At 42.3% G+C, this 27,545-nt stretch overlaps 1 protein-coding gene across 1 annotated transcript; it reads right to left on the bottom strand.

Annotated features, from left to right (window-relative positions):
- Nucleotides 1–70: 70 nt before the first annotated feature.
- Nucleotides 71–27,545, bottom strand: LOC144598564 (NXPE family member 3-like). Its single transcript, XM_078408743.1, has 6 exons — nt 27,490–27,545; nt 27,109–27,234; nt 17,500–18,287; nt 10,496–10,569; nt 7,277–7,486; nt 71–711 (listed from the first exon to the last, which is right to left on the bottom strand). The coding sequence occupies exons 2-6, from the start codon at nt 27,208–27,210 to the stop codon at nt 158–160; spliced, it is 1,728 nt and encodes a 575-aa protein (XP_078264869.1). The 5' UTR covers nt 27,211–27,234; nt 27,490–27,545; the 3' UTR covers nt 71–157.

Raw genomic sequence — 27,545 nt, 5'->3', positions numbered from 1 at the left:
CAAATAATTTGTTTGTTACAAAAGATATTTATTTACAGTGACAAAGATGAAATCAAAATTTTCAAGACGTTTAAAATTGCACTTCAGTTTTAGACAGATAAATTTAAGATTTCCAATGTATTGTTTCGATTTGGTGATGCATGGTAAACAAATGTCGTTATCTCTTTTCGGAAGGGCACACATGTGAAAGAAACACGTCTATTTCATTCTTTATTATGACTTTCAGAGGGTGTATGTTATGGGGCAGGTAGTGGGCTATGGTCATTTCCCATGCATCCACAAATGCCACGTTGATGCCGGCAAATATCCTTCTCAGCACTAAATCAAGTTGAAAAGAGAACCAGTCACTGTAGTTAAGAATTACATTTTGTTTAAGTGCCCGTACATTAGCAGTCTTTATAACGACCACCGTATCTGGATTCCTGCTAAGCAGCTGTAGAACTGATCTTCGGATGTGCTGCAGTCTTCTGATGTATACTTCCACTGGAAAAGTGTTGAAATGGGCACATATAGCAATGACAATAACTGTATCTTTCCCTCCTTTAATTTCATTCAGTTTATTTGAAATGTAGTACAGATGCTGGCTTGAAAGGGTGGTGAATTGTATTGGCGGGCCATGAGCACAATATTCCAGCATGATGTTGTTTTGCATGTCCAAGGCACACAGAGGGCCAGCCTTTATTGGATTGCCAAGGTCAAACCTTCTGATACCTAAACGGAAAAGACAATTTTTAAACTTGCTAAATATTAGAAATGTTAATATTTATGAAACTGGGATGAGCACTTCAATCAAAACAACATGACACCAAAGGAAGCTGTCCATTTACCTGCCGGTAAAAGCTGAACAAAGGGAGAGAATTCTCACAGTGAATTACAGTGGAATCATAGAGCAAACACAGGCTAACAAATTGGAAACAGGAACACTTCACATTCATCATTCAGATTCTTTCAAGCTACACAAGTGCCACGCTATGGCCATCTACAAGGGAGAGAATCTAACTGCAACCTTTTGCAATTCAAGAGCATTTATTTGTCATATGCACCAGATACGAACTGAAACAATGAAACTTAAACTTGCTGCATCTTTACATTCATTAGATGTAACAACCACAATAGAGGAATCTGAAGAAGCACAATCTGAAGAAGGATCTCGATCCGAAACATCAACCTTTCCTTCTCTCCAGAGATGCTGCTTGTCCTACTGAGTTACTCAAGCGTTTTGTGTCTAACCACAATAGATTATCAGTTATTCTTAAGTAAATCAGACAGTGTAAAGTACAGGTACATGAAGCCATATAACCATATAACCATATAACAACTACAGCACGGAAACAGGCCCGTTCCGCCCTTCCAGTCCACGCCGACCACTCTCCCTGACCTAGTCTCATCTACCTGCACTCAGACCATAACCCTCCAATCCCCTCCCATCCATATACCTATCCAATTTACTCTTAAATAATAAAATCGAGCCAGCCTCCACCACTTCCACCGGAAGCCCATTCCATACAGCCACCACCCTCTGAATAAAGAAGTTACCCCTCATGTTACCCCTAAACTTTTGTCCCTCAATTCTGAAGCTACGTCCCCTTGTTGGAATCTTCCCCACTCTCAAAGGGAAAAGCCTACCCACGTCAACTCTGTCCGTCCCTCTCAAAAATTTTAAAACCTCTATCAAGTCCTCCCTCAACCTTCTACGCTTCAAAGAATAAAGACCCAACCTGTTCAACCTCTCTCTGTAGCTTAAGTGCTGAAACCCAGGCAACATTCTAGTAAATCTCCTCTGTACTCTCTCCATTTTGTCGACATCTTTCCTATAATTTGGCGACCAGAACTGCACACCATACTCCAGATTCGGCCTCACCAATGCCCTGTACAATTTTAACATTACATCCCAACTTCTATACTCGATGCTCTGATTTATAAAGGCAAGCATACAAAATGCCTTCTTCACCACCCTATCCACATGAGATTCCACCTTCAGGGAACAATGCACAGTTATTCCCAGATCCCTCTGTTCCACTGCATTCCTCAATTCCCTACCATTTACCCTGTACGTCCTATTTTGATTTGTCCTACCAAAATGCAGCACCTCACACTTATCAGCATTAAACTCCATCTGCCATCTTTCAGCCCACCCTTCCAAAAGGCCCAAGTCTCTCTGTAGACTTTGAAACTCTACTTCATTACTAACTACACCACCTATCTTAGTATCATCTGCATATTTACTAATCCAATTTGCCACACCATCATCCAGATCATTAATGTAAATGACAAACAACAGTGGACCCAACACAGATCCCTGGGGCACTCCACTAGACACTGGCCTCCAACCTGACATACAATTGTCAACCATTACCCTCTGGTATCTCCCATTCAGCCATTGTTGAATCCATCTTGCAACCTCACTATTAATACCCAACGATTTAACCTTCTTAATCAACCTTCCATGTGGAACCTTGTCAAATGCCTTACTGAAGTCCATATAGACAACATCCACAGCCTTGCCCTTATCAATTTCCCTGGTAACCTCTTCAAAAAATTCAAGAAGATTAGTCAAACATGACCTTCCAGGCACAAATCCATGTTGACTGTTTCTAATCAGGCCTTGTTTGTCCAAATAATTATATATATTGTCCCTAAGTATCTTTACCATTAATTTTCCCACCACAGACGTCAAACTAATAGGTCTATAATTGCTAGGTTTACTTTTAGAACCTTTTTTAAACAAAGGCACAACATGCGCAATGCGCCAATCTTCCGGCACCATCCCCGTTTCTAATGACGTTTGAAATATTTCCGTCATAGCCCCTGCTATTTCTGCACTAACTTCCCTCAATGTCCTAGGGAATATCCTATCAGGACCTGGAGACTTATCCACTTTTATATTTTTCAAAAGTGTCCGTACCTCCTCTTCTTTAATCCTCATAATTTCCATCACTACTCTACTTGTTTCGCTTATCTCACATAATTCAATATCCTTCTCCTCGGTGAATACCGGAGAAAAGAAATTGTTTAATATCTCCCCCATTTCTTCCGGCTCAGCACATAGCTGTCCACTCTGACTCTCTAATGGACCAATTTTATCCCTCACTATCCTTTTGCTATTGACATATCTGTAGAACCCCTTGGGGTTTACTTTTACATTACTTGCCAAAGCAGCCTCATATCTTTTTTTCGCTTTTCTAATTTCCTTCTTAAGATTCCTTTTACATTCTTTATATTCCTCAAGAACCTTATTTACTCCCTGCCGCTTATATTTATTGTATATCTCCCTCTTTTTCCGAACCAAGTGTCCAATTTCCCTGGAAAACCACGGCTCTTTCAAATTATTATTCTTTCCTTTCCACCGAACAGGGACATAAAGACTCTGTACTCTCAAAATTTCACCTTTAAATATCCTCCATTTCTCTATTATATCCTTTTCATAAAACAAAAAGTTCCATTTCACTCCTTTTAAATCCTTTCTCATCTCCTCAAAATTAGCCTTTCTCCAATCCAAAATCTCAACCCTTGGTCCAGATTTGACCTTCTCCATTACGATATTGAAACTAATGGCATTGTGATCACTAGACCCAAAGTGCTCCTCAACACATACCTCCGTCACCTGACCCGTCTCATTTCCTAACAGGAGGTCCAACACTGCCCCTTCTCTGGTAGGCACCTCTACGTATTGCTGCAAAAAACTATCCTGCACACATTTTACAAACTCCAAACCATCCAGCCCTTTAACAGAATGTGATTCCCAGTCTATATACGGAAAATTGAAATCACCCACAATCACTACTCTGTGCTTACTACTAATATCTGCTATCTCCTTACATATTTGCTCTTCCAATTCTCGTTCCCTATTTGGCGGTCTATAATACACCCCTATAAGTGTTCCACCCAAACAGCCTCCCTAATCGAGCCTTCTAGTCTGTCCTGCCAAAGTACTGCTGTGATATCCTCCCTGACAAGCAATGCCACACCCCCACCTCTTGCCCCTCCGCTTCTATCACATCTGAAACAATGAAATCCTGGAATATTTAATTGCCAATCGCAACCCTCCTGCAACCATGTTTCACTGATCGCCACAACATCATAAAGCAACCATAGTAGTTCAAAGTCCGGAGTGGTTCGATACTTAGCTACGGTTGTGATTTAGGTTGTGCAAGATAGTTCTAGAACCTTATGGTTGATGGGAATCCAGAGTTAATGGTTCTAAGGCTCCTATAAATTCTTATCAAAAGCTTGGGAAGGGCATCCCCAATTTTTTTCCTTAGATTCCCAACGATGCACTTGGTCAGGCCCTCAGGAATTATCCACCTTGATGTCCTTTAAAAGTGCCAATATCTTATTTTTGAAAAATCATGTATGATCCAAAACATCATCACATCCATGTCCCAATTCCTTAGCTCCTATGACCTTAGAAACATATAGAAACATAGAAAATAGGTGCAGGAGGAGGCCATTCGGCCCTTCGAGCCAGCACCGCCATTCATTGTGATCATGGCTGATCATCCACAATCAGTAACCCGTGCCTGCCTTCTCCCCATATCCCTTGATTCCACTAGTCACTAGAGCTCTATCTAACTCTCTCTTGAATCCATCCAGAGATTTGGCCTCCACTGCCAGGGCCGTTTTTATAGCATTATGGGCCCCCGAGCAAAGCAGTGTACTGGGGCCCCTACCGTTACTCTCCCCCACCCCCCTTTCCCTACCAGCCCCCCCCTGTCGTGCCGGCGAAAAGCACTTACCGAAAAGCACTTAGCGATGGACTTAGGGTGCTACATTGTTGCGAAAAGCACTTACAGATCGCTGTGAGAAGCAGTAGTGACTGAAAATGTTGCGAAAAAAGCACTTATTGAACCTACATTTTTAAAGTAGTATTTATTTATTGCAAGTCACTTAACATACACAGATCAGCATGGGGCCCCTAAGCTCGTGGGGCCCTGGGCAAGTGCCCATCAGGCCCATGCGTTAAGACGGCCCTGTCCACTGCCCTCTGTGGCATAGAATTCCACAAATTCACAACTCTCTGGGTGAAAAGGTTCCTTCTCACCTCAGTTTAAAATGGCCTGCCCTTTATTCTAAGACTGTGGTTTTGGGACTCCCCCAACATTGGAAACATTTTTCCTGTATCTAGCTTGTCCAGTCCTTTTATAATTTTATATGTCTCTATAAGATCCCCTCTCATCATTCTAAACTCCAGTGAATACAAGCCTAGTCTTTTCAATCTTTCTTCATATGACAGTCCCGCCATCCCAGGGATCAATCTCGTGAACCTATGCTGCATTGCCTCAATTACAAGGATGTCCTTCCTCACATTAGGAGACCAAAACTGTACACAATACTCCAGATGTGGTCCTTCTCCTCAGTAAAAAAGTGATGAGAACTATTCATTTAATACAGGGTGAACACTGATTTTCCAGCACCCTCGGTTCCAGATCCTTACTGGATTATCCATTTTCCTCAACCAACAGAGTTCACGTGATAATGAAACGCCAATACACCCCTGGCCCACTAATGACACTCCGCCTGTGTCTCTAAGCCACCATGGAGTGCAAGCTGGGATGAGTCGACAGGTCTGTCAGCTATATCCGACATCTGACTTTAGGAAAACCAGTGGAGATTACGACCCACTCTACATCAATGGGGTCTGTGTGGAAAGGGTACCAGCTTTCAGATTCCTGGGTACGCACATCGCAGAGGATCTCACCTGGTCTACCAACACCATCACCACAGTAAAGAAGGCACAGCAGAGACTCCACTTCCTGAGGATCCTCAGGAAAACCAACCTGCAGGAGAAGCTCATGTTGTCCTTCTATCGCTGCTCCATCGAGAGTGTGCTGGCATACTGTATAACCACATGGTATGCCAGCTGCTCAGAAAAGGACAGGAAGGCCCTTCAGAGGGTCATCACGACGGCCCAGAAAATCATCGGCTGCTCACTGCCCTCCCTGGAGCACCTGTTCAGCCTACGCTGCCTCAGTAGAGCACGCAAAATAATAAAAGATCCATCCCACCCCGGCCACCGTCTGTTTGTTCATCTGCCCTCTGGTCGACGTTTCAGGTCGATAAAATCCCGAACAAACAGACTTAAGAACAGTTTTTACCCCAGGGCCATACGAGAACTGAACACTACCTTTGCACTAGGCAACACTAAAAAATCTTTGTACTTAACATAATTGTATTTAATTGTATTTATGTATTTATTTGTTTTTGCATTTATTGCATATATGTTTGTACGCACCGTCAGGATTGGCTATTTTTTAATTTCGTTGTACTCGTTGCAATGACAATAAATGAATATTATTATTATTATTATTATAAAGGGGTTGTTAAAATGAGATTCACTATTTTGTCATTGCGAAAGTTAGTAGAGAAGATGGAGAGCATAGCTGATCCTTTCACGATGGAGGGACATGACTGGAAAGTGTGCCTACCACTCGCAATGCCATCTGTGGCCGCTCAGGCAATTTCAACTGAGCTCTCGTAATTTTGTCTGGATTATAGGGGTGGGCGGACCATTACTTGCCAGAAATTCGATGTTCAACCTGTATCTAGCTCAACTCTTGGGGCTCCAAACCAGGACGGCTATGTTAATTTTTAACGGGGGGCTACCTATTCTCTCTCTAGCCACCCTTTTACTCTTAATATACCTGTAGAATCTGTTTGGGTTTGCCTTTATCTCGCATGCCAGATCATGTCCTCATTTTACCTTCCTGATTGTTTTCAATATACTTCTGCCCTTCTTATACTCAGTGAGGGATTTGCTTGATTCTGACGGCCTAAATCCGATAGGACTCATTTTTTCCTGACTAGAGCCTCAACATCTCTCATCAACCAGGGTTCCCTAAATTTGCCAGCCTTGCCTTTCACCCCAACATGAACATGTTGCTGTTGTACTTCTGCTATCTCACTCCTGAAAGCCTGCTGACTTATAGTAAGTACATGCATTATAATGGTTACATATAATGGTTATAATTCACCAGTAACCCACTTTTCTCCGTAGTCTTTGATCCTGTTTTTATCTCTGCCAGAATTGCTTCTATCTGCCTGACAGCTGGGACTTTTAAAAAGATTCAGCACATTTTCAGTAAGATGATTGTCTACAATTATGATTCACTTGCACTTTTTAGTAACACATTTCAGAGTGGCTACTTCCACAATTGCTGAAATTTCTCATGAATACTTTAACCATTTTTCTAATTTCAGTTTTGTAAGTGGATGTAAAACGGATAAATAAGCCAGACAAATCTGCATAAAGATAGTCAGTTTGATGAATCACACTAACCTGGAACAAATTCAGTCAGGTATTCAAACCACTGACGTAGAGTGGAATCTCCAAACAGATGAACCTTTTTCCGACGAAGGCACTCGGTAACTTTTGCAGGAGTGTTGAAGCGACGAATATTGCAGGTCAGTGACATCCACTGGTCCTTATAATAGAAGCCAGATGGTGATAACATTGGTTTTCCCTGGACACATTCATCAAGAACTGTGGCTGAAAATAAGGGGACAAAGAAAAACATTCCATCTTTGGCTATCAATACTTTCTTAAGCGATTAGTTATAATTTCCATGGACAGAATGTATAGGGTAAAATTATATAAACAGCACCTGATCAATGTTGTGTCATTGTGGTTGATACCAGGCCATCTGTGTGGATTGTTCTTTGTTAAGATCCTTAACCGGGTTGATATACAGTCCACTTAGTGAATGGAGACAGGACAGTCCTCTGTGCATTTATGATCCAAATACATACAGCCTTTTGTTCATGTGGATTATTTCCTTTTCTCCAAGGAAAGTTTAAAAAAAAACTTATCTCCAACTACTGATAGTTTCCAATTCAGGTTTGATGGACTACACCAAGAAATAAAATACAGGAAAAGTTCTTCCCATCTCTTCCAGGTGGAATGGAATTTGTTAAATGTGTCCAAGAATGCTTCCTTCATCGATACATAGCAGGCCCCACTTGAGAGGGTGCAACACTGGACCTCTTAGGGAGCAAAGTAGGACAAGTGACTAAGATGTCAGTGGGAGAGCACTTTGGGACTGGCCAAAAATTAAGGGACTGTTTTGGAGGCACAAGGTGTGAACTTGCAGAGGTTGACTTGATGAGTCTTTTGCAATAAGAGGACAGTTGGTGGGTGGGAGACTTCTCAAAAGTGAGATAACATGAATGCAGTAAAACACTGTTAGGTAAAGTGCAAATCTGGCAAGTTTAGGGAACCCTGGCTGATAAGAGATATCAGGGCAAGGGAGGTCTGACGAAGGGTCTCGACTGGACGTCACCTATTCCTTTTCTCCAGATTCTGCCTGACCTACTGAGTTACTCCAGCATTTCGTGTCTATCAACGGACGTATACGTCTGACGTAAGCAGTTGAGATCACGAAAATCCTTCTACAAGTATAGGTGTGCAATTAGGAAGTGTAGGATTGATTTAAGAAGGCAATCAGGAGGTTAAATCTGATATAGATTGGTAGGAAAGATAAAAAAGCATCTAAAGCGATTCGTCAGATACATTAAAAAAAAGATGGTTAGGGAGAAAATACACCCCCTTAAAGATCAAAATGTCCATCTTTAGATCAGTTGAGAGATATAGCATAATATAGTTCTATATTATCTCCTTTGCACCTATTCTCTACACATTAGGGGCAATTTTGAGGTCAATTAACCTACAAACCCACACATCTTTGGAATGCTGGAGGAAACCGGAGCATCCGGAGGAAACCCACATGGCCACAGGGAGAATTTGCAAACTCCATGCAGACAGCACCAGAGGTTGGGATTGAACATGAGACAGCTCTACCAGCTGCACTTTTATCCCCGCCCGCCCCCCCTCCTCCACCCAAGAGGCTACAAGAGGGGGAAATATTAAATAAATATTTCTCATCTGTTTTCTGAGGAAAAGATCATGGAAGCAAAAAATTGAGGCATATAAGTGGTGATGTCATAGACCACATACAAATGACCAAAGATGAGCTACTGGGGTTTTAAAGCGCATTATGATGGATAAATCCCCAGGGTCAGATGAAATGCATCCTCATTAGCCAGAGATGAATTTCTGAAAGATGATTGGGTGGCTAATGTTGCATCATTATTTAAGATGGACAGTAGGACAAAACAGGGAACTACATTCCAGCGAGCCAGCCATCAGTGGTGGGAGAGTTGTTGGAGGGGGATTCTAAGAGACAGAGTTGATTAGATAGTTGATTAGATAGTCAGCATGGCTTTTTGTGTGGGAAATCGTGTCTCATGAATATGACACTTTTTTCCCCCCCAAGATGTCAACAATATGACTGATAAGGGCAGGGCAGTGAATAGTCTCTACATGGACTTTAGCAAAACATTTAACAAGATCACACATTGGTAGGTTTGTTTGCAAGGTCAGATCATATAGATTCGGAAGTAAGCTAACTATATAGATTCAAAATTGGCTTAGAGGACAAAGGGTAGTTGTGGAGATTGTTTTTCTGATTGAAGACCTGTCTAAATTTTTACCATCAATATTTTATTTGGATATCACTCCCAAGTCCACAGAGAGCTTATGTAGTCAGGTGAACATTTCCCAAACATAATCTCGAGGAACGTATTTCTTGAGTCACAAAATAATTGCGGTGCCAGCTGAAGTATGCTGTTGCTTTATATGTTCAAGTATGTGAGTGGGCAGAATAGAGTGGTGACAAATCAAAGTATGAGATCAATGTGCTTTGTATTTCTGAGTTTGAGAGCAGAATCTCCATTGTTTTAAATGAAGAAAACAGAAGCCCCGTGGCACTATAACAAATGTGAAATTGTTTGCCTGTACAGTTGTTTATTCAAAAATTGCCACCAAATGTCTCAATCGACAATTCTGTATTAACTGCAATAGGATATGTGCATCCAGAGCATTAGTCATATCACCATGGTGGCACCACAGCTGCATGTATCTATTAAATATTATATTATTAATAATAAATGAATGAATATGCTTACGATTACAGTAAAGTCTCTCACCTACAATTTCATATCACCAAAGTGATTAGTAGCAGGTTAACTGACAGATCAAACCTGTATCTTTTCCATTGAAAAAGTTAACATCTTTATTTATTGCTACTGTTGCTGTAGAGATCTGGCTAGGTGCTCAATGGAAGAGCTGCTCTGGCTAGATGTATGTTGGGTGATGATCTGCCTCCACTACTGAAGGACCACACCAGGAAAATGCAATTTTATTGTAAATCATATATTCAACCACATATTAAAATGATAAAAATACACAAATCTGTTTGACAAAATGTAAAGTGACAGGTGATTAATATTGAATCAATACTAGCCTTGAAAAATAATACATTTTGGTGAATAAGTTATAACTTAAATGTTCATCTAATTCAAGAAAGAACTACATGTGCTGTAAAGTTATATTTTGTTTTAAAAGTTTATTTATAGCAAGGAACTGCTTCACTATTCTATTAATATTTCTTCTAATATACTGGACTATCAATTTATTAGATGTGATTGAAAATAATCTTACTTGGTTGAGGTGACGGCTCTACGATTATATAATTCGTGGCACAGGGTAATATGGGCGTCATGACGTTGACTTTACTGCAAATGTTAATACCATTCATTAAGTCACTGCTTCAATATAAAACACACATGCATACAGGGGACAGTCCAAAAAAGTCTTCAAATAATCTACTTCTACAACCAAGCCCATTGCAATTAACGTAGCTTCCACAAGTTTAGCTTCGAACATCATCTTCTGAAGTGGCGGCGCCTAACGGCTGCGGCTCGCTAGCAGTCTGTTCGTCTTTTTTCCTTTTTTTTTGTTTTCTTGTTGTGTGTCGGTTTTGGGATGGGTTTTTTTTTTTTTTGGTTGTGTATGTGTGGGGGGTGGTGGTGTGGGTGGGGGGGGTGGTGGTGTGGGTGGGGGGGTGGTGGTGTGGGTGGGGGGGGTGGTGGTGTGGGTGGGGGGGGTGGTGGTGTGGGTGGGGGGGGTGGCGGTGGTGTGTGGTGGTGGGGGGAAACCTTTCTCTTTTAGGTCCCTTCCTCACGGCGCGGGGTGCGGCTCGGCGGCGGGGCCTTCCATCGCCCGGCGCAGCTCGGACGCTGGACTTAACAGTGCCCGGTGCGGCTTGGCCGCGGGGCCTTCCATCGCTGGTGCGGCTCGGCCGCTAGACTTAACATCGCCCGGTATGGCTTGGCCGCTGGACTTAACATCGCCCGGTGCGGCTTGGCCGCGGGGCCTTCCATCGCCCGGCGCGGCTCGGCCGCGGGGCCTAACATCGCCCGGCGCGGCTCGGCCGCAGGACTTAGCTGCGCACGGCTCGGCCGCGGGGCCTTCCTTCGCCCGGCTCGGCCACGAGACGTTTCAGCGCCCGGTGCGACTCGGCCGCGGGGACTTCCATCCCCTTGCGGGGACTGTGCTGTCTGTCCGTGGGCGTGGGGAAGAGAGTGGAAGTTTTGTTGCCTCCATCACAGTGAGGGGGTGTTTGGAGTCACTGTGATGGACGTTTGTGTTGGGGTCATGTGTCTTGTGTTCTTTTTTGTGTGTGACTGCTATGTAGTTTCGTTCGGTACCTTGGTACCGAATGACAAATAAAGCTCTGTTGAACTGTTGAATAGTATGAAACCTGTAATTTAGCAAATCCATCTAGATCTCATATTGCACTACATTAATTGACATTTCTATTGAAAACGATTCATTTTTCTTTAAATATCAGACTATAATTAACAATTTAAACAACAGATTAGAGGATAATCAGAGATTATTCACAATTCAAACGAAAACAATTCAGGTCTGCAGACGTTGGTACAGAAACTTCTCATATCCAGTCATTGTTCCAGTTACTCAATAAATTTGTATGGTCTGCTGAAAGAAGAGTCTCTTTACATTTACTCCTTCAGGGCCTTCATAATTTAATCCACCTCAAATTAATCACCCCTCAATTTTCTCATCGTAAAAATAACACCAGTTTCTCAAATTCGAATGAGTTTTTGTGAAGAAGTAACCAAGAAGGGTGATGGTGGCAGGGCTGTAGATGTAGACTATATGGACTTCTACAAAACCTTTGTGCCTTTGATAAGATTCTGCATGGTAGTCTGCTCTGGAAGGGAGAGATAGCTAACTGGATACAAAATTGGCTTCGTGGTAGGAAGTACTTGGTAGCAGAAGGTTGCTTTTCAGACTGGTGGTCTGTGAATAATGGTGTGCCTCAGGGATAATTGCTGTTTGTCATCTACTTTGACATTTGGATGAAAATATACAAAGCATGATCAGCAAGTTTGCAAATGATAGTCAAATAGGTAGTTTCATAAACAGTGAAGATAATTATCAAGATCTATAGCAGGGTCTTGATCAACTGAGCAAGTGGGCCCATGACTTGCGAATGGAGTTTAATGTAGATAAGTGTGAGGTGTTGCACTTTGGAAAGTCAAACCAGGGTAGGACTTTCATGGTGAAAGGTCTAGCCTCCATTGACTAGAAGGATCCAGGAGTAGAAGTACATAGTTCTTTGAAAATGGCATCGCAGGTAGATAGGGTGGTGAAGGCAGCTTTTGGCATTGTAGCCTTCATGAGTCAAGGAATTGAGTATTGAATTTGGAACATTATGTTACAATTGTACAAGGCATTGGTGAGGCTGCACCTGGAGTACTGTGCACAGTACTAGTCAGTCTGCAATGGGGAAGATGCCTTTAAGCTGGAAAGACTAAGGAGAAGATTTACAAAAATGTTGCCAGGACTCAAAGGCCTGAGCGACAGGGAGAAGATGGGCAGCCTAGGCCTTTATTCCCTGGAGCGCAGGTGAACGAGGGGTGATCATGTACAATTGATCGGGTGAATGCACAGTCTTTTACCCAGAGTAGGAGAATCAAGACAAGAAAACATAGGTTTAACATAGGTTTAAGGTGAACAGAAAAATTGAATAGGAACCCGAGAGGCATCTTTTTCCACACAGGGTGATTGGTATAGGGAAGAAAGGTAGTTGGTATAGGGAAGAAAGGTAGTAGAGACAGGTACTATGACAACATTTAAAAGTATTTTGGATATGTACGTGAAAAAGAAAGGTTTAGAAGGATATGGGTTAAACATGGGTAGGTAGGACTAATGTAAATGGGGCATCTTGGTTGGCATGGACAAGTTGGGCAGAAGAGGTTGTTTCTGTGCTGTATGATTCTATGTAATTATATACAACAGAGATCCCTGTACAACTCCACTGGTTTGAGGAAGGATTTGAGGAAGGATATTCTTGCTATTGAGGGCGTGCAGCGTAGGTTCACTAGGTTGATTCCCGGAATGGCGGGACTGTCGTATGTTGAAAGGCTGGAGCAATTAGGCTTGTATACACTGGAATTTAGAAGGATGAGGGGGGATCTTATTGAAACATATAAGATAATTAGGGGATTGGACACATTAGAGGCAGGAAACATGTTCCCAATGTTGGGGGAGTCCAGAAGAAGGGGCCACAGTTTAAGAATAAGGGGTAGGCCATTTAGAACGGAGATGAGGAAGAACTTTTTCAGTCAGAGAGTGGTGAAGGTGTGGAATTCTCTGCCTCAGAAGGCAGTGGAGGCCAGTTCGTTGGATGCTTTCAAGAGAGAGCTGGATAGAGCTCTTAAGGATAGCGGAGTGAGGGGGTATGGGGAGAAGGCTGGAACGGGGTACTGATTGAGAGTGATCAGCCATGATCGCATTGAATGGCGGTGCTGGCTCGAAGGGCTGAAAGGCCTACTCCTGCACCTATTGTCTATTGTCTATTGTCTATTGTCTATTGTAACAAACATCCAGCCAGAATAACACTCTTCCATTATGATCTTCTATGTGTAAGCCAGTTCTAATTCCGAAATGATCAAGTAACCATGGATCCAATGCGTCTTAATCTCTCTGGATCAGCCTACTATGAGGGACTTTATCAAATGCCTTACTAAAATACAGGTAGACAACATTTACTGCTCTTCCCTCAGCAATCACTTTTGTCACTTCCTCAAAAAATACATTCAAGTTTAGTCCCAGAGAGTTGTGAATTTGTGGAATTCTCTGCCACAGAGGGCAGTGGTAGCCAAATCGCTGGATGAATTTAATAGAGAGTTAGATAGAGGTCTGGGGGGTAGTGGAATCAAGGGATATGGAGAGAAGTTGGGCACAGGTTACTAATTGTGGATAATCAGCCATGTTCACAATGAATGGCGGTGCTGGCTCGAAGGGCCAAATGGCCTCCTCCTGCACCTATTTTCTATGTAAACATCAAAGAACATGTGAAAACAATCAATTCTGAATGGCTTGTCTAATAGTAAGAATGGAGTAAGGAAAGTAAAAAATCAAAGTATTCTTGAGAATTATTTTAATTACATATTTTATCCTTGTAATCCACTGTTACGGACTTCAAATATTTTTTAAAAGGACATTCTATGTTCAATTTGATAATGATCATGGCAGATTTAATTCATGGCTGAACAGTGCATGATGCTTTCCACATGGTTGGAGAATCAAGAGGTAACGGACATAGGTTTAAGATGAGAGGGGAGAGGTGTAATAGGAATTTACACATTTTCCCACTGTATGGGGAGTAAATAGAACGAGCTGTCAGAGGAAGTGATCGAGGCACATTCAATAACACCATTTAAAAGACATATGACAACTACATGGATAGTAAAGGCTGCGAAGAATATGTGCCAAATGCAGTCAAATGGCATAGCCTAGATAGTATTATGGTCAGTATGGATGAGTTGGGCCAAGGGTCTGTTTCTGTGTTGTACAACTATTGTAGCCACATAGCTAGCAACTAATATTCTACAAAGTATGATGGGGAAAAAGCTAACTTTATATGATAACAAGTTAGTGTGAGACAATGATGAAAAGTAACTATTCCAGAGCTGAGGGCAGTCACAAGCAATGGTAGATGTTAGAATTTAGAACAAAACAAAAAACTGCTGAAAGAACTCAGTGGGTCAAGCAGCATCTGTGGAAGCAAATCTGATGCAGGGTCTTAAACGTGAAGCAAAAGACTGAACAATATTTTCCGTTTGATCAGGCCACACATGCTCAACTCATGGTCCATAAAGTGTATTGAGATGCCCAAGAGAATTAACAACAATTTAACTGGAAGAATATTGACAAAGGATAGAGAATCAGGAACTGTTATGAAAGACCATCTATGGCTAAGGAAAGAAAGAAAAGCAAAAGCAAGTAGCAGTCTATCTGTGTAGGAAGGAATTGGAGATATTGGTTTACACCAAAGATAGACACAAAATGCTGGATTAACTCAATGGGACAGGCAGCAATGGGTGATGTTTTGGGTAGAGACCCTTCTTCAGACCTATCTCAGAAGGATTTGCAGGCTCAGAGGCATAATAAAATGAAAAAACAACAGCGACCATTAATTGTAATGAGACAAGAAAATCCAAAAGTAACAAATGCCTCAAAGTCAGGTAAAGGGGCTTTGTCACTTTGACAGGAAGGGGTAACCAGATGTACAAGTTAAAACAGTGAAATATCAATGTAGGAAAACTTAGTTTTGATACCCATGTGAAAACATTGTCAGGAGCAATCAAATCTATGCTCCAGTGTCCAATTGTCTCATTTGGGATTTGAGAATTCCCAGCCTTCTGGAGGATTGATGTGAAAACATCTTAGAAACATTAAGTACACCAGGAGTGATAACTCGAGAACAACTGACACAGAAGGCGAACCCTGACTTCTGAACTCAGAGACGACCACAACCCATTGAAGTAATAATCCCAGCCTGTTCATTTTACATGTGGAATCCAAGTTCAAGTGATGTTTTATTTATTGGGCAGCAAGATAGGAAAAGCTGTATCAGTAAATGAGTTTATTAAGAGTTACAAAGTTCTTGTTGAATGGTTTAGTTCAATGCTTGTATATTTAAAACTGATATGAATATTAATATTGAGTTATGTCAGTGCTTTCTTTGTCACCACATCAATTAAGCCCCCACATTGCAGAGGGTTTTCAGTTAGACTCCTTGGATGGGCATGTCAAGTGATCATCTTATCATTACACCGTGCACAAATCGCAGATGTCTTAAAAACACAAAGGAGTTGCAGAGAACTTGATTAGTTAGGGTAAACTGGATGAGTTAGGGTAAACTCTGCAAGTCAGCTTCGAGCAGTGCTCAGTAAACCTTCCCTGCTTTGCCAGAGGGATCAGACACAAATTTAATGAAGTATGACTGTAACTAACAGTTAAAAGAGATTGCCAGAATAAACTTTTCTCCGCAAAAACTAGATTAGCTGCATTCCAACTGGATGTCTGTTGGTAATAAGGTGCAACATTGTGGTGAGAAAGACTATGAAAAATCTTTGGGCAACGATGTGGCCTTATTTGGACATCACTCTCCATGGAGATTAGTTCTGTTTGTGAACACATCGGTTAGATTCATGGCTTGTATGCCACTATGGGGCAAATGCAGGCTGGATATTAATTTCTGTACACAACTAGTGTGAAGGAAACAGTTCCATATAGATAGGCTTACTTAACTTTGTGCTGGAAAATAAAATACCTCCCTATAATAATTTAAGGGGTGGACCATGGGAGGGGGGGGGGGGGGGGTGTCTTCAAATGAGGAACCATTTGGAAAATTAAGGGCAAATTGTAAGATGGCTGTGCAAGGAAACAAATGTGTAATAAGACAAATATTGTCTTGGATCAGTCGATGCATATGAAAAGTACCCTCAAAATAGAGAGTAGAGAAAAATAACCAGGCAAAACGTAATACATTTTACCTGAACCTATGAAGCATTCATTCCAAAATCATCACATTGGTAGCATAAATAAAACTAAACAGCATCATTTAAACATTAAAAGCATTAGTTATAAGGAAAGATAAGACAAATTTAGATTGTTTTCTCTGGAGCATCAGAAGCTGAGGGGCGACTTAATAGAATTATGTAAATTTATGAGAGATAAAGATAGGACAGATTATCAGAGTCTTTTTCCCCATGTGAGATACTTTGTACTTGTCCAAGTTAAATTCCATCTGTCAATCCATGGCCCTAGGTAATGCAGATCCTGTTGTAATCTTAGATAACCTTCTTCACTGTTCACCATACCAAACATTTGTCTCATCCATAATCTTATTAACCATGCCATCCATACGCTCAGCCAAATCATGAATATAGTTGACAAACAACACATCCCTGTGGCACACCACTGGTCACAGGCCACCAATTTGATCAACAACGCTCCACTATCACTCTCTGACTCCTACCACCAAGCCAATTTTTGTATTCACCCTGGATCCTATGTGGTCTAACCTTCAAGACCAGCCTACCATGTGGAAGCTTGCCAATCCTTTGTCACCTCTTGAAAAAAACTCAATCAAATTTATGAGATGCGATTTCCCATGCACAAAGCCATGCTATGAATAAGTTAATAAATTCTATAAATTAATAAGAATTACATAAAGATCCAAAATGAATTGTAACTTAGAAGCAAAAAGCTGCAGATGCTAGAAGTCTGAAATAGAAAGCACTAAATGGAAATACCAAAATATAATAAAAATGTAAGTGGAATACCTCTGGAAAAATAGCCTCTCTTCTCCAATTAAAATATCTGTCAGATGTCCACCTACAGCATGATTGATTCGAGTAGAACAGGGGAGACTTTCTGGTTTGTAACAGAACCAAGGCTCCCCTGTCCTGAGATCAGTAAAGTTACATAGTGGTTTAGTTGGAGTCAAAATCAGATTGCAAACAGTAGTCTTTGAAATAGCTCCAGCTTTGAAAGTGCTTTTCAAATACACTCGATCTGGCCGTTCTTCACGCAGCCGTTTTAGTACTTTGATCCCTTCACTGGGATGAACTAGGGAAACAGACACTTGGACTTTTCCCGGCCAGGATAAAGTAAAGTTTATGTAATAATATCCATTTTGGTTATCTATAACTGTTCCTGCTGACCCAGCCTTTAACTCTGGGGTGTGGATCCGTGCTTGGAGATAGTCACCTCCATATTGTTTCGGATTTCCTTGAAAGTCAAACATACGCAGCGTCACCTGCAATTGATCTCCAACGTGGAAAGTCTTCTCGGAATTTAAAATGATAAAGCAAGTATGCAGTGGGTCGCTGCTTTTGCTAAAGGGCACAATGGGATCGGGAGGCATTGGCCATTCAATCATTTTCATCAGAACTGTACCCTCTGTTCTTTCTTCAAGGGTGAAGCTATGACTCTGATAGCCATACTGCACCAGCTTGTGGATCCATTCAGTCTTCGGCACTTTTACTTCCTGCCGCAGTGTGGAATAATTCTTCGGAGCTGGGATTTTGATCCACATTGACTTTGCTCCGGAAATTGAAAATTGCTTGAACTATAGAAAAAAACAAATTCAATGAATGTCCTTTAAAAAAATCATTACATCCATATTGTTTTACAGCATTCATAATCACCAAGTCAAAAAAGTTTAAAATTTAGTTTCAATCAGAGAATTTTTACAACACGATTAAAACATTATATTCAAGAATCAATCGTGTTTTCTTGTCATACTAGACCAAGTGGTCCCGTTGGGCCCAAACCTCACCTGCATTGGTGCAACACCCTCTCCTCCCCCATCGCCCCCCACCAACCCCTCCTCCTTCCTCCTCACCCCTCCCCACCCCACTCCATCCCCCTCAACCCCTCTTATCCGCCCTTCTCCCCCTCCCTCAGAGATAGATTTAAACTTTAAAATGTGAATAACTATAAAAATGACACCAATTTCAATGACATTTCTTCCATTAGTACCTCTTAGAACTCCCGTTTGATTGTTTGTTTGTTCCTGAACAACAGCCAAAACGGTACACGTTGGTGTGACAATTGTAGGCCCATCTTACTCACTGGTACTAATGGAAGAAATGTCATTGAAATCGGTGTTATATTTTTTAAGTTATTCACATTTTAAATCTATCTCCGAGGGGGTGAGGGGGGAAGGGGAGGGGAGAGGGAATGGGGGGGGGTGGGGGGTGGGGGGGGGGGGGAAAGGGTGCTGCACCAATGCAGGAGAGGTTTGGACCCAACGGGTTCACTTGGTCTAGTTTCATCTTAAAACTAGGCGCCGATGCCGCTGGTCTGCACCTGCCATCCCTTCTTCACTGGTTAATGCGGCTGTTATTGTGGCTCATGTTGCAGCTAACAGCTTAAGGCCGCTGCCAATGACAGGATGTGCTTGGTTACCATGGGGCTCCCTACCCTCACCAGCAACTCCTTCTTCCTATCGCTCTGTCCATCCCCCTCTTCCAAGTCGGTGACTCTGGGGGAGGAGGAAGAGGAGGCAGCGGCGGCAACGGAGGAGGGATGGGCGGAGTTGAGTAAGCTCTAGGAGAAGGAGTTCGCTGGTAGGGGGAAGAAGCCAAGTGGACAAAGCAATGGTATAGAAACAGTTGGTAGGAGAGAAGGGTGCCCCATAGTGATTGAACGTGTCCTGTCGGTGCCAACGGCTTGAAGAAAGCACAGTCCCCAGGAGGTTACAACTTGACCCACAGCAAGAGCTGCATCACCTGGAGAGTGGTGTGGATGAAGGACTCCTCGCTGGTTTACCTTGCAAGCCGGGAGTGGCTTTGGAAGCCAGGGTTGGGGTGGGTCAGTAGGTCAGCTATAACCAAAATCCATTGTAAAGAGGTTAATTAAAATGAGGGTTAATTGTATAGTCAAAAAGAAAAAAAGCCCAAAGTCCCTAATGCAACCTAGGCAGTTCATAGTTTAGTTGGAGTTCACAGTGTTCAATAGCCTGATTTTTGTTGGGAGGAAGCTGTTCCTGAAACTGGACATTACAGATTTCCGACTCCTACACCTGCTTCCCAAAGCCATGTATCTGTGAAACAGCGCACACAGCATTCCCTCATCTTTCTCTCATAAACACGTCTTGCCCTTAAGTCCTCAGCTTAATTTCGAGGGACAGTAGCCAGTAGAATGGTAGGGAGGGAGGGGTCGTTGACCCCTGTGCTTCATTCTCCATTCTCACTTGCGGGCCACTCCGTTGACTACATTTCCAGGCACACTGGTGGCCTTTCCAGTGTTTCCTGGTATTGTGGGCATGGTACCTATGATCCTCTGTGAGCTGGGAGAAATCCCTTACAGTCGGTAGCACCATTGCCATTGGGAGATCGTAACAGTGCTAACCCATTGACAGTGTCTGGCAGCTTGTCAGTTACAGTACTGATGTGCTTTTTCATTGATGCTATTAAGTTCAGAACTGTTGTATTTGATCATTTGATCACTGTTGCGCTGCTCGCAAAATGTCACAACAGAACATTTGTGCAGAACATTAAAAAAAACTTCAGCAAAGCAGTCCAGACATAATATTTAATAACATGATCTTTAAAATCAGGTCGCAAACTAAGTTGATAAAAAGTCTTGCAATTAAATCCGATAGAGCCGAGTGATATTTTGTTCCAGCTAGTGCCTGAAGCTAACCAAAAGAGAATAAACCCATTTGATTCTCAGTTTGTGTTCTTCAGTTAAAGAGGGGGTATAAATGAAGAATCATTCTCACCACTGATGACTGTTCAATGACTCCTGTTTGATTAGTCCGTGTGCTAAAGTGGGAGAACAGATTTGGGCTTCACTACAATGCCCCACTATAGGTCAGATGAACTGCTAATTCCCACTGTCTACACTAAGCAATGAAGAATACTTGGTTAGGGCATGGGATGCATCCACGATGACAGATGGATTTATATCTATAATGATTCTATTAACAATGATAATCTCCATCAAAAGAGATTATTGAATTCCATACTATCAATATCAATTGCCCATAAACTCAAGTGGCCCAGCCACACAAATATTATGGTTACAAGTGGCTGGGTATCCTGCAGTGAGTGACTCCACATTTATCAGCCCCAAACCTAGCCATCAATCCATATTGATATCCATAAGTGTCCATAAGCACATATCCATAAGTATGTCAAAAAGCTTGGTGATGCACCCTTCTACACCCCAAGTGCGTGAAGGAGAGATATAGGAGGTCCTTCCTTCCCGCTGCTGTGAGACTGCACAACCAGGACTGCTCCCAGCAGACGAATCAACAATAACAGTTAAGAACACACAGAAAACTGATGACAATTTATCCTTGTCTTTACTTTTATTTATAATGTCTTGCTGCTGTAACACTGTAAATTTCCCTGGTGTGGGATGAATAAAGGAATATATTATTATTATTATATTCCTGCCTGGATGAGTAAAATGCCAACAACACTCAAGAAGCCCAGCACTATTCACTATTCAAAACAGCCAACTTGACTAATACCTCATCCACTAAACTCACCATTTGTTCCCTTTCCTCTATGAGTCAGCATATCTGTAAACATAGTGTGGTCACCATGATGTGTCATCTACAAATCACTGTAAAAACCTTGTCAAAAGCACCTCCCAAATCAGCAAGGGCAATGTTGCAAGACCATAGAAAACGCCATTCCTGACAGGTTTCAAATCACTCAAGACGCAGACTTTGAAATATATTGCTGTTCCTCAAATACCCAGTCTAAATCCCTGGCTTCTCTATCCTGAAGCTTTTTGGGAGTATTTATTTTCACCAGGACTTCAACAGGCAAAGAAAATGGTGTCCAGCATTTTCTGTACTGGAATTGGGGATGAGAAATGTTGACGTTTGCATCTCAAGGGCAGGATAGTCGGTATTATGTCTTTTATTCTTCGGAGGAATAAACACACATGCTCTCATACATCGGTGTTGCTTTAACCGGAAGTGAAGACTTTTATTTTGTTTTCACATGCATTTTATACCTGGTACACAGGAAGTGACATCAGTATAAGAGCACAGTTAAACAGTTTCATTTTAACATCCAACACCCCCACTTGCTCTTATGCTGTGCATTACATTTAACAACATATACAACATAACTTAATCTGATTACATTCTCTGTATCACCACATTTTACACATTTACAGTGTTCAACCTTTCAAAAAAAAAATGTTGTTATGATTTTACACTCCAAACATATAATCCCTGAATTTCTCAGTTTTAAACTTTGTTGCAGGCTTAGTTAAGATATCTGCAACCATGTCTGCTGTTGGACAATACTCAATGATTACTTTCTTATCACTGAGTGCAGACCGAATGAAATGATACCTAATGTCGATATGTTTGCATCTTTGTCAGTTCACTGGGTTCTTTGATAATGCAATCGCACCTTGATTGTCCTCAAAGATTTTCACTGGCTCGTACTGGCAATCTTTGTCCATTCCTTTCAATAGCTGCACAAGATACAAGCTCTCTTGTGTAGTAGCCGCCATTGCCATATATTCGGCTTCACATGTGGATAAGGCTACTGTCTGCTGTTTCTTGGATTTCCATGAAATAACAGGCCCATTTTCAGACAAACTAAAACAATATCCTGTTGTGCTTCGCCTGTCATTTTGATCTGCCGCCCAGTCAGCGTCACTGTATGCAACAAGTTTGAGTTTTTCTCTCTTTTCTTGTAACACAGCTCCTGGTTTATAGTACCCTTTAAGTACCTCAACACATGTTTGGTAGTTATCCTATGTTGTTCTTTAGGCTCTGCTAGATATTGTGACAGTTTACTGACAATCCAGCTTAAATCAGGCCTTGTACATGTCATCACATATATCAAGCTGCCTACCACTTCCCTGTATTGTGTTGGATTAACAGGCTCATCATCATCATAAAAGTTTTGTTTCTGTTCACATGGAGTTGACCTTGTTTTACAGTCAGACATTCCAAACTTCTCCAGTATTTTTGCCATGTACCTCTTTTGGTTCATTTTTATTTCTCCCTCTGTCTGTGAAAAATCAATGCCTAGAAAATGTCTAAGTTTCCCAAGATCTTTCATCTTAAACTTTGCACTTAGCATTTCTTTCACACCATTGAGAGATTCTTTATCACTGGCAGCAATAATTAGGTCGTCAACCCACATGATCAGAATTATTCTCTCATTTTCAGTCTCTTTACTGTACACGCAGTGATCTGCTGGATTTTGTGCGAAACCATTTTTACTGAGATGATCATGCAGCATCTTGTTCCAGTTCCGTCCTGACTGTTTCAGTCCATACAGTGATTTGTTAAGTTTGCAGACCAGCTTTTTACCTGTGTCTGTTTTCACTTCAAATCCTTCAGGTTGTTCAATATACAGCTCACAATCAATTGGAGCATGTAGATAAGCTGTTTTCACATCCATCTGGTGTAATTCCAAATCGTACTGAGCTGCTAGCTGCATCAGACTGCGCACTGATGTCATGTTAGCTGTTGGGGAAAACGTCTCCTTGTAATCTATTCCTACTACTTGACTATACCCCTTTGCAACATACCTGGCTTTGTATGTCTCAGTCTTATCTGAAGATTCTTTTACTGCAAACACCCACTTCCCCCCCACTGCATTTTTGTCCTGTGGTATTGTGGTTAGAGTGTATGTGTCATTTTCTTTGAGAGATTCGATTTCCTCCTTCATAGCTTTAGCCCAAATGTCAGATTTTGATGAGCTCATAGCTTCTTTGAAGGTTTGTGGAACATTATACATCACTCTGTAGCAGTAGTCTACATTTACATTTATCTGGTCATCCTCTTCTCCTTTACACTCATAGTCTCGTAAGTACTGTGGCCTTTTCCTTTCTCTCTTAGGGTAGCGTGTGTTCTGACTACTTTCACCCTGTCCAGTTTGAGTGTTGCTATCACTCTCAGTAGTATCAGTGTGTGACTTCAGTGTCACTTCTGGACTCTGATCAGTCACCTCTGCGTTTGGTCTGGGGGATGTTAATCTCTTCCCAGGATGGTCATCATCACTCATCTCCATATCTGTCTGAGTTTGGCTTTCAGTTACACTTTTTGTTATGAACTTCACTAGTCTGTTTTTGAGAACTCGCCCTGTCTCTGGGTAGTAGACTAAATATGCAGGGCTGTTTTTGTCATAACCTACAAAAATCCCTTTTTCACATCATGAGTCTAACTTCTTTTTGACTTGTTTGTATGAGAAACAGACTGATCCAAACTTCTTCATTTTTGAAAGATTAGGCTTTCTGCCTGTCACCATGTAGTGTGGAGTCTGACCAACACGTTTGTTGTAGCATCTGTTGCGGATTACTGCAGCAGTCATTACAGCATATGTCCACAATTCTTTCGGTAGGTTACTCTCGAGTAGCATGCACCTTGCCATTTCAAATAACGTTCTCCAGTTTCTCTCAGCTGTCCCATTTTGATGGGGGGAGTAAGGTGCGGAGGTTTCATGCCTTATGGCATTTCTACTGAGCAATGATTGGAAATCTTCTGCTGTGAACTCTGTGCCATTATCAGACCTTATGCACTTAATTTTTCCATAGGGGGCCACGTCCGCTATGAACTTTTCTGTAGCTTTTATAGTGTCACGTTTTGTTTTCAAGAAGTAAACAAACACTGCTCCTGAGTAGTCATCTGTGAAAGTTTGTATGTATTTGTATCCATCTTTTGCTTCTGGCTCTATAGGGCCAGCCAAATCAGTATGCACTAACTCAAGTGCTTCTTTAGCCCTTACATCTGGCTCTCTGTTCCTGCTCTGTGCAAATTTGCCTTTTATACAGACCTCACAGTTGAGTTTGGACTTATCAACTTTACCTTTGATTTTCATGCCCTCTGTTACCCTCTCTAACTGTGATACATCATCATAGTTACAGTGACCAAGTATCTCGTGCCATGTTTGAATATCATAACACCCGTGACATCCGTCATTAGTTTTATGACTTACACTGTTTAGATAGTATAGTTTGTCGTACTCCTTAATGTCGAACTTGGTACCGTTCTTGTGGATGAGCTTGTTGCTGCCTTGGCGAAAGATCACTGAAGCTCCGGTGGTCGTTGCTGCCTTGACAGAGAAGATGTCCTGTGGGAATGATGGGATGTACAACGCCTTTCTCAGCGTCGTCCTCACACGACGGCCCTCGCTGTCTCTCAGGTACACCTCTGCTTCGCCTTTCCTCCGTGCGACACCGCTCGTCCTTGTCCCGTCAGCCAACTCGATGAAGTGTTTGGCGGGCTGGAAAGTCTCATCAAAGTTCTTAAACTTTTCAATGTCTGTGATTATGTGTGACGTTGCGCCCGTGTCGACCATAAGCCCTTTACGAGTCTCTTCACTTGCCTGGCAGTCATTTATTTTGAATGCAAATGTGTGGTCGTTGGAGTCGGATGCTTGTTTCACGTTGTCTCGCTTTTTCTTTCTGCAGTTTGCCTCCTTATGAGTGGGGCTCTTGCAAAAACTGCACCACTGTCTCTGTTCTTTACCGCTGCGCTCTCCGCTGCATTCCCATGCTTTGTGTCCCGTCTGACCGCAGTTGTAGCAGGTGAATGTTTTCTCTGAGCCTTTAGTCCTTTCTTTCACCCAGCCTCTTGCTTTCATTACGTTGTCGTCACTCATATGGCCGCTAAATTTTTCAGTGCTCTCGTAGCTTCTTAACTTGGTTTTAAACTCACCAAAAGTTGTCTTCTCATGTGGATGGCAAATGGCTTAAATGTCTCTGGCAAGCCTTTCAGAATCATGGCAATCAGCAGCCCGTCACTAAGAGTCTCTCCGGCTTTTCTTAGTGCTGTAATCGCCGTTTCTGCACGAATAATGTATTCTGTTACACTTTCGTTTATGGCCTTTTTCAGCGACGTCAGCTCAGTGTAGAGGCCGATCACTCGCGGCTTCCCTGTGTCCGCGTAATGGCTCCTCAGTAGCTGCAACGCTTTTCTCCCGTCGTCTGCCGCTTCTCTCATAATGAGCGACAAACTTTTGTCGTCTAGCACTTGTATCAGCTCGGCGTAGGCTTTTTCGTTTTTCTCGGCTTCCTCGTCGTCTTCTTCATCGGTAGCCGGCTCGTTCAGAATTGTTGACTTTAAGCCTTGTAGCCGCAGGTGGCCTAAAAACTTTGTTTCCCATAATTCGTAATTATTTTCATCTCCGTCGAAGCATAATCTGTTCCATCGGCTTCCACCATCCCTCCTGGGCCCATAACCTGTTGACGTTTGCATCTCAAGGGCAGGATAGTCGGTATTATGTCTTTTATTCCTCCGAAGAATAAAAGACATAATACCGACTATCCTGCCCTTGAGATGCAAACGTCAACAAGAAATTAACATTGTTGTCAGTGACACACGCATCTCTAAAAAAAGTGTACTTTAAAAATTATCACAAGCGTTAAACATTCTGAAGCATTCTCAGTCGTCAACAAAACCCTCGTATTATTCTGCTGAAAACATGATTGGTGAGCTTCAACCCAGTCGCTCAGCTATAGACTTTAGAGATACAGTGTGGAAACCCGCCCTTTTGTTCCACCGTGTCTGCGCCGGCCGGCGATCACCCCATACACTAGCACCATCATACACACTGGGGTACAATTTACAGAAGCCAATTAACCTGCAACCCTGTGCATTTCTGTGCACTACAGAAGCCAATTAACCTGCAACCCTGGGAGGATTTCGGCTCGCCTGGAGAAAATCTACGTGGTCACAGGATGAAAGTACAAACTCTGTCGTGTTGGGACGGAACCCGCCACTGTGCCGCCCTGCAATATATTGAACTTTGCGCTAACAGCTTAGGGGGAAGAAAGCAGCATGAATGCACTATGCCATAAAATGTGGTCAAGGGGCACCACGCAAGGAACTGGATGTTTCAACACTCATTGGAAAAGCACTATATCTGTGTATCTGCTTCCTTTGGTTGGGTGGGGTAGAGGTGAGAAAGAGAATAAGCAGATTTATTCACAAAATGCTGGAGTAACTCAGCAGGTCAGGCAGCATCTCGGGAGAGAAGGAATGGGTGACGTTTCGGGTCGAGACCCTTCAGTCTGAAGAAGGGTCTCGACCCGAAACGTCACCCATTCCTTCTCTCCCGAGATGCTGCCTGACCTGCTGAGTTACTCCAACATTTTGTGAATAAATCGATTTGTACCAGCATTTGCAGTTATTTTCTTATACCAAGAGAATAAGCAGGATGGACTGGAAACCTGCGTCCACTTGCAGCGGGTGGTGGCTGAGAGGGAGGGTAGTCAGACTAATATTCTTGCGCACTTCCCAGCCGTGAGGGGTCGTCAAAGAGACAATTTTGATCATTTTCGGATAGAACAAATGCTTCACCAGCGTCAATCTGTCCCATGTTTACACACTTGTCACTTTAGTCCCTTATCGGCGTGATGGTTTTCACCGAGAGCGCTAGTTTTATCGTTCTACACACCTTCATATGCTGCGTGCTTAGAAACATCAACGCCAGTGCCAGCAACGCCACAACCAGGAATCGTCGGACAACAGTGATCTTTTTGGTAGCTTGTCCGTCCATGTTGGCGTGCCCCCGAGTCTACAACTAAGAAAAACAATTAAGAGCCTGAGAGTTTCCGCCCGTGGCTTCGCACGTTAACTTTACAAAATGACAGTGGGAGTAAAAACTGTGGCAAAGGGACTGGAGGAGGGCAAAACTGAAGAGTTCAAAAGACGTTCGTGACCAGCCGTTCATTGTACATTCCGGGGAGAGGAGAGAGAGAGAAGGAGAGAGAGAGGAGGATCTATACTTTATTTAAACACGAAAAAACAAGAAGATTAGGGTTAACTGTTTACTTACGTGAAAACGGCCAATGCAACGCTTGTGCTAAATGACAAAGACGATTTACTTTTTAG

This window comes from Rhinoraja longicauda, chromosome 12 (genome assembly GCF_053455715.1).
Source record: "Rhinoraja longicauda isolate Sanriku21f chromosome 12, sRhiLon1.1, whole genome shotgun sequence".
Taxonomy (NCBI): domain Eukaryota; kingdom Metazoa; phylum Chordata; class Chondrichthyes; order Rajiformes; family Arhynchobatidae; genus Rhinoraja; species Rhinoraja longicauda.
This window is presented reverse-complemented; position numbering and strand designations above follow the sequence as displayed.

Excerpts from the sequence above, each read along its gene's own strand:
- LOC144598564 (XM_078408743.1), bottom strand. The coding sequence starts at position 27,210 with ATGGACGGACAAGCTACCAAAAAGATCACTGTTGTCCGACGATTCCTG. Across the intron at positions 10,570-17,499 it reads GAGAGGCTATTTTTCCAGAG|TAAAGTCAACGTCATGACGC; the intron begins GTATTCCACTTA and ends TAACATTTGCAG. Across the intron at positions 7,487-10,495 it reads AGAGCCGTCACCTCAACCAA|CCACAGTTCTTGATGAATGT; the intron begins GTAAGATTATTT and ends CCTTATTTTCAG.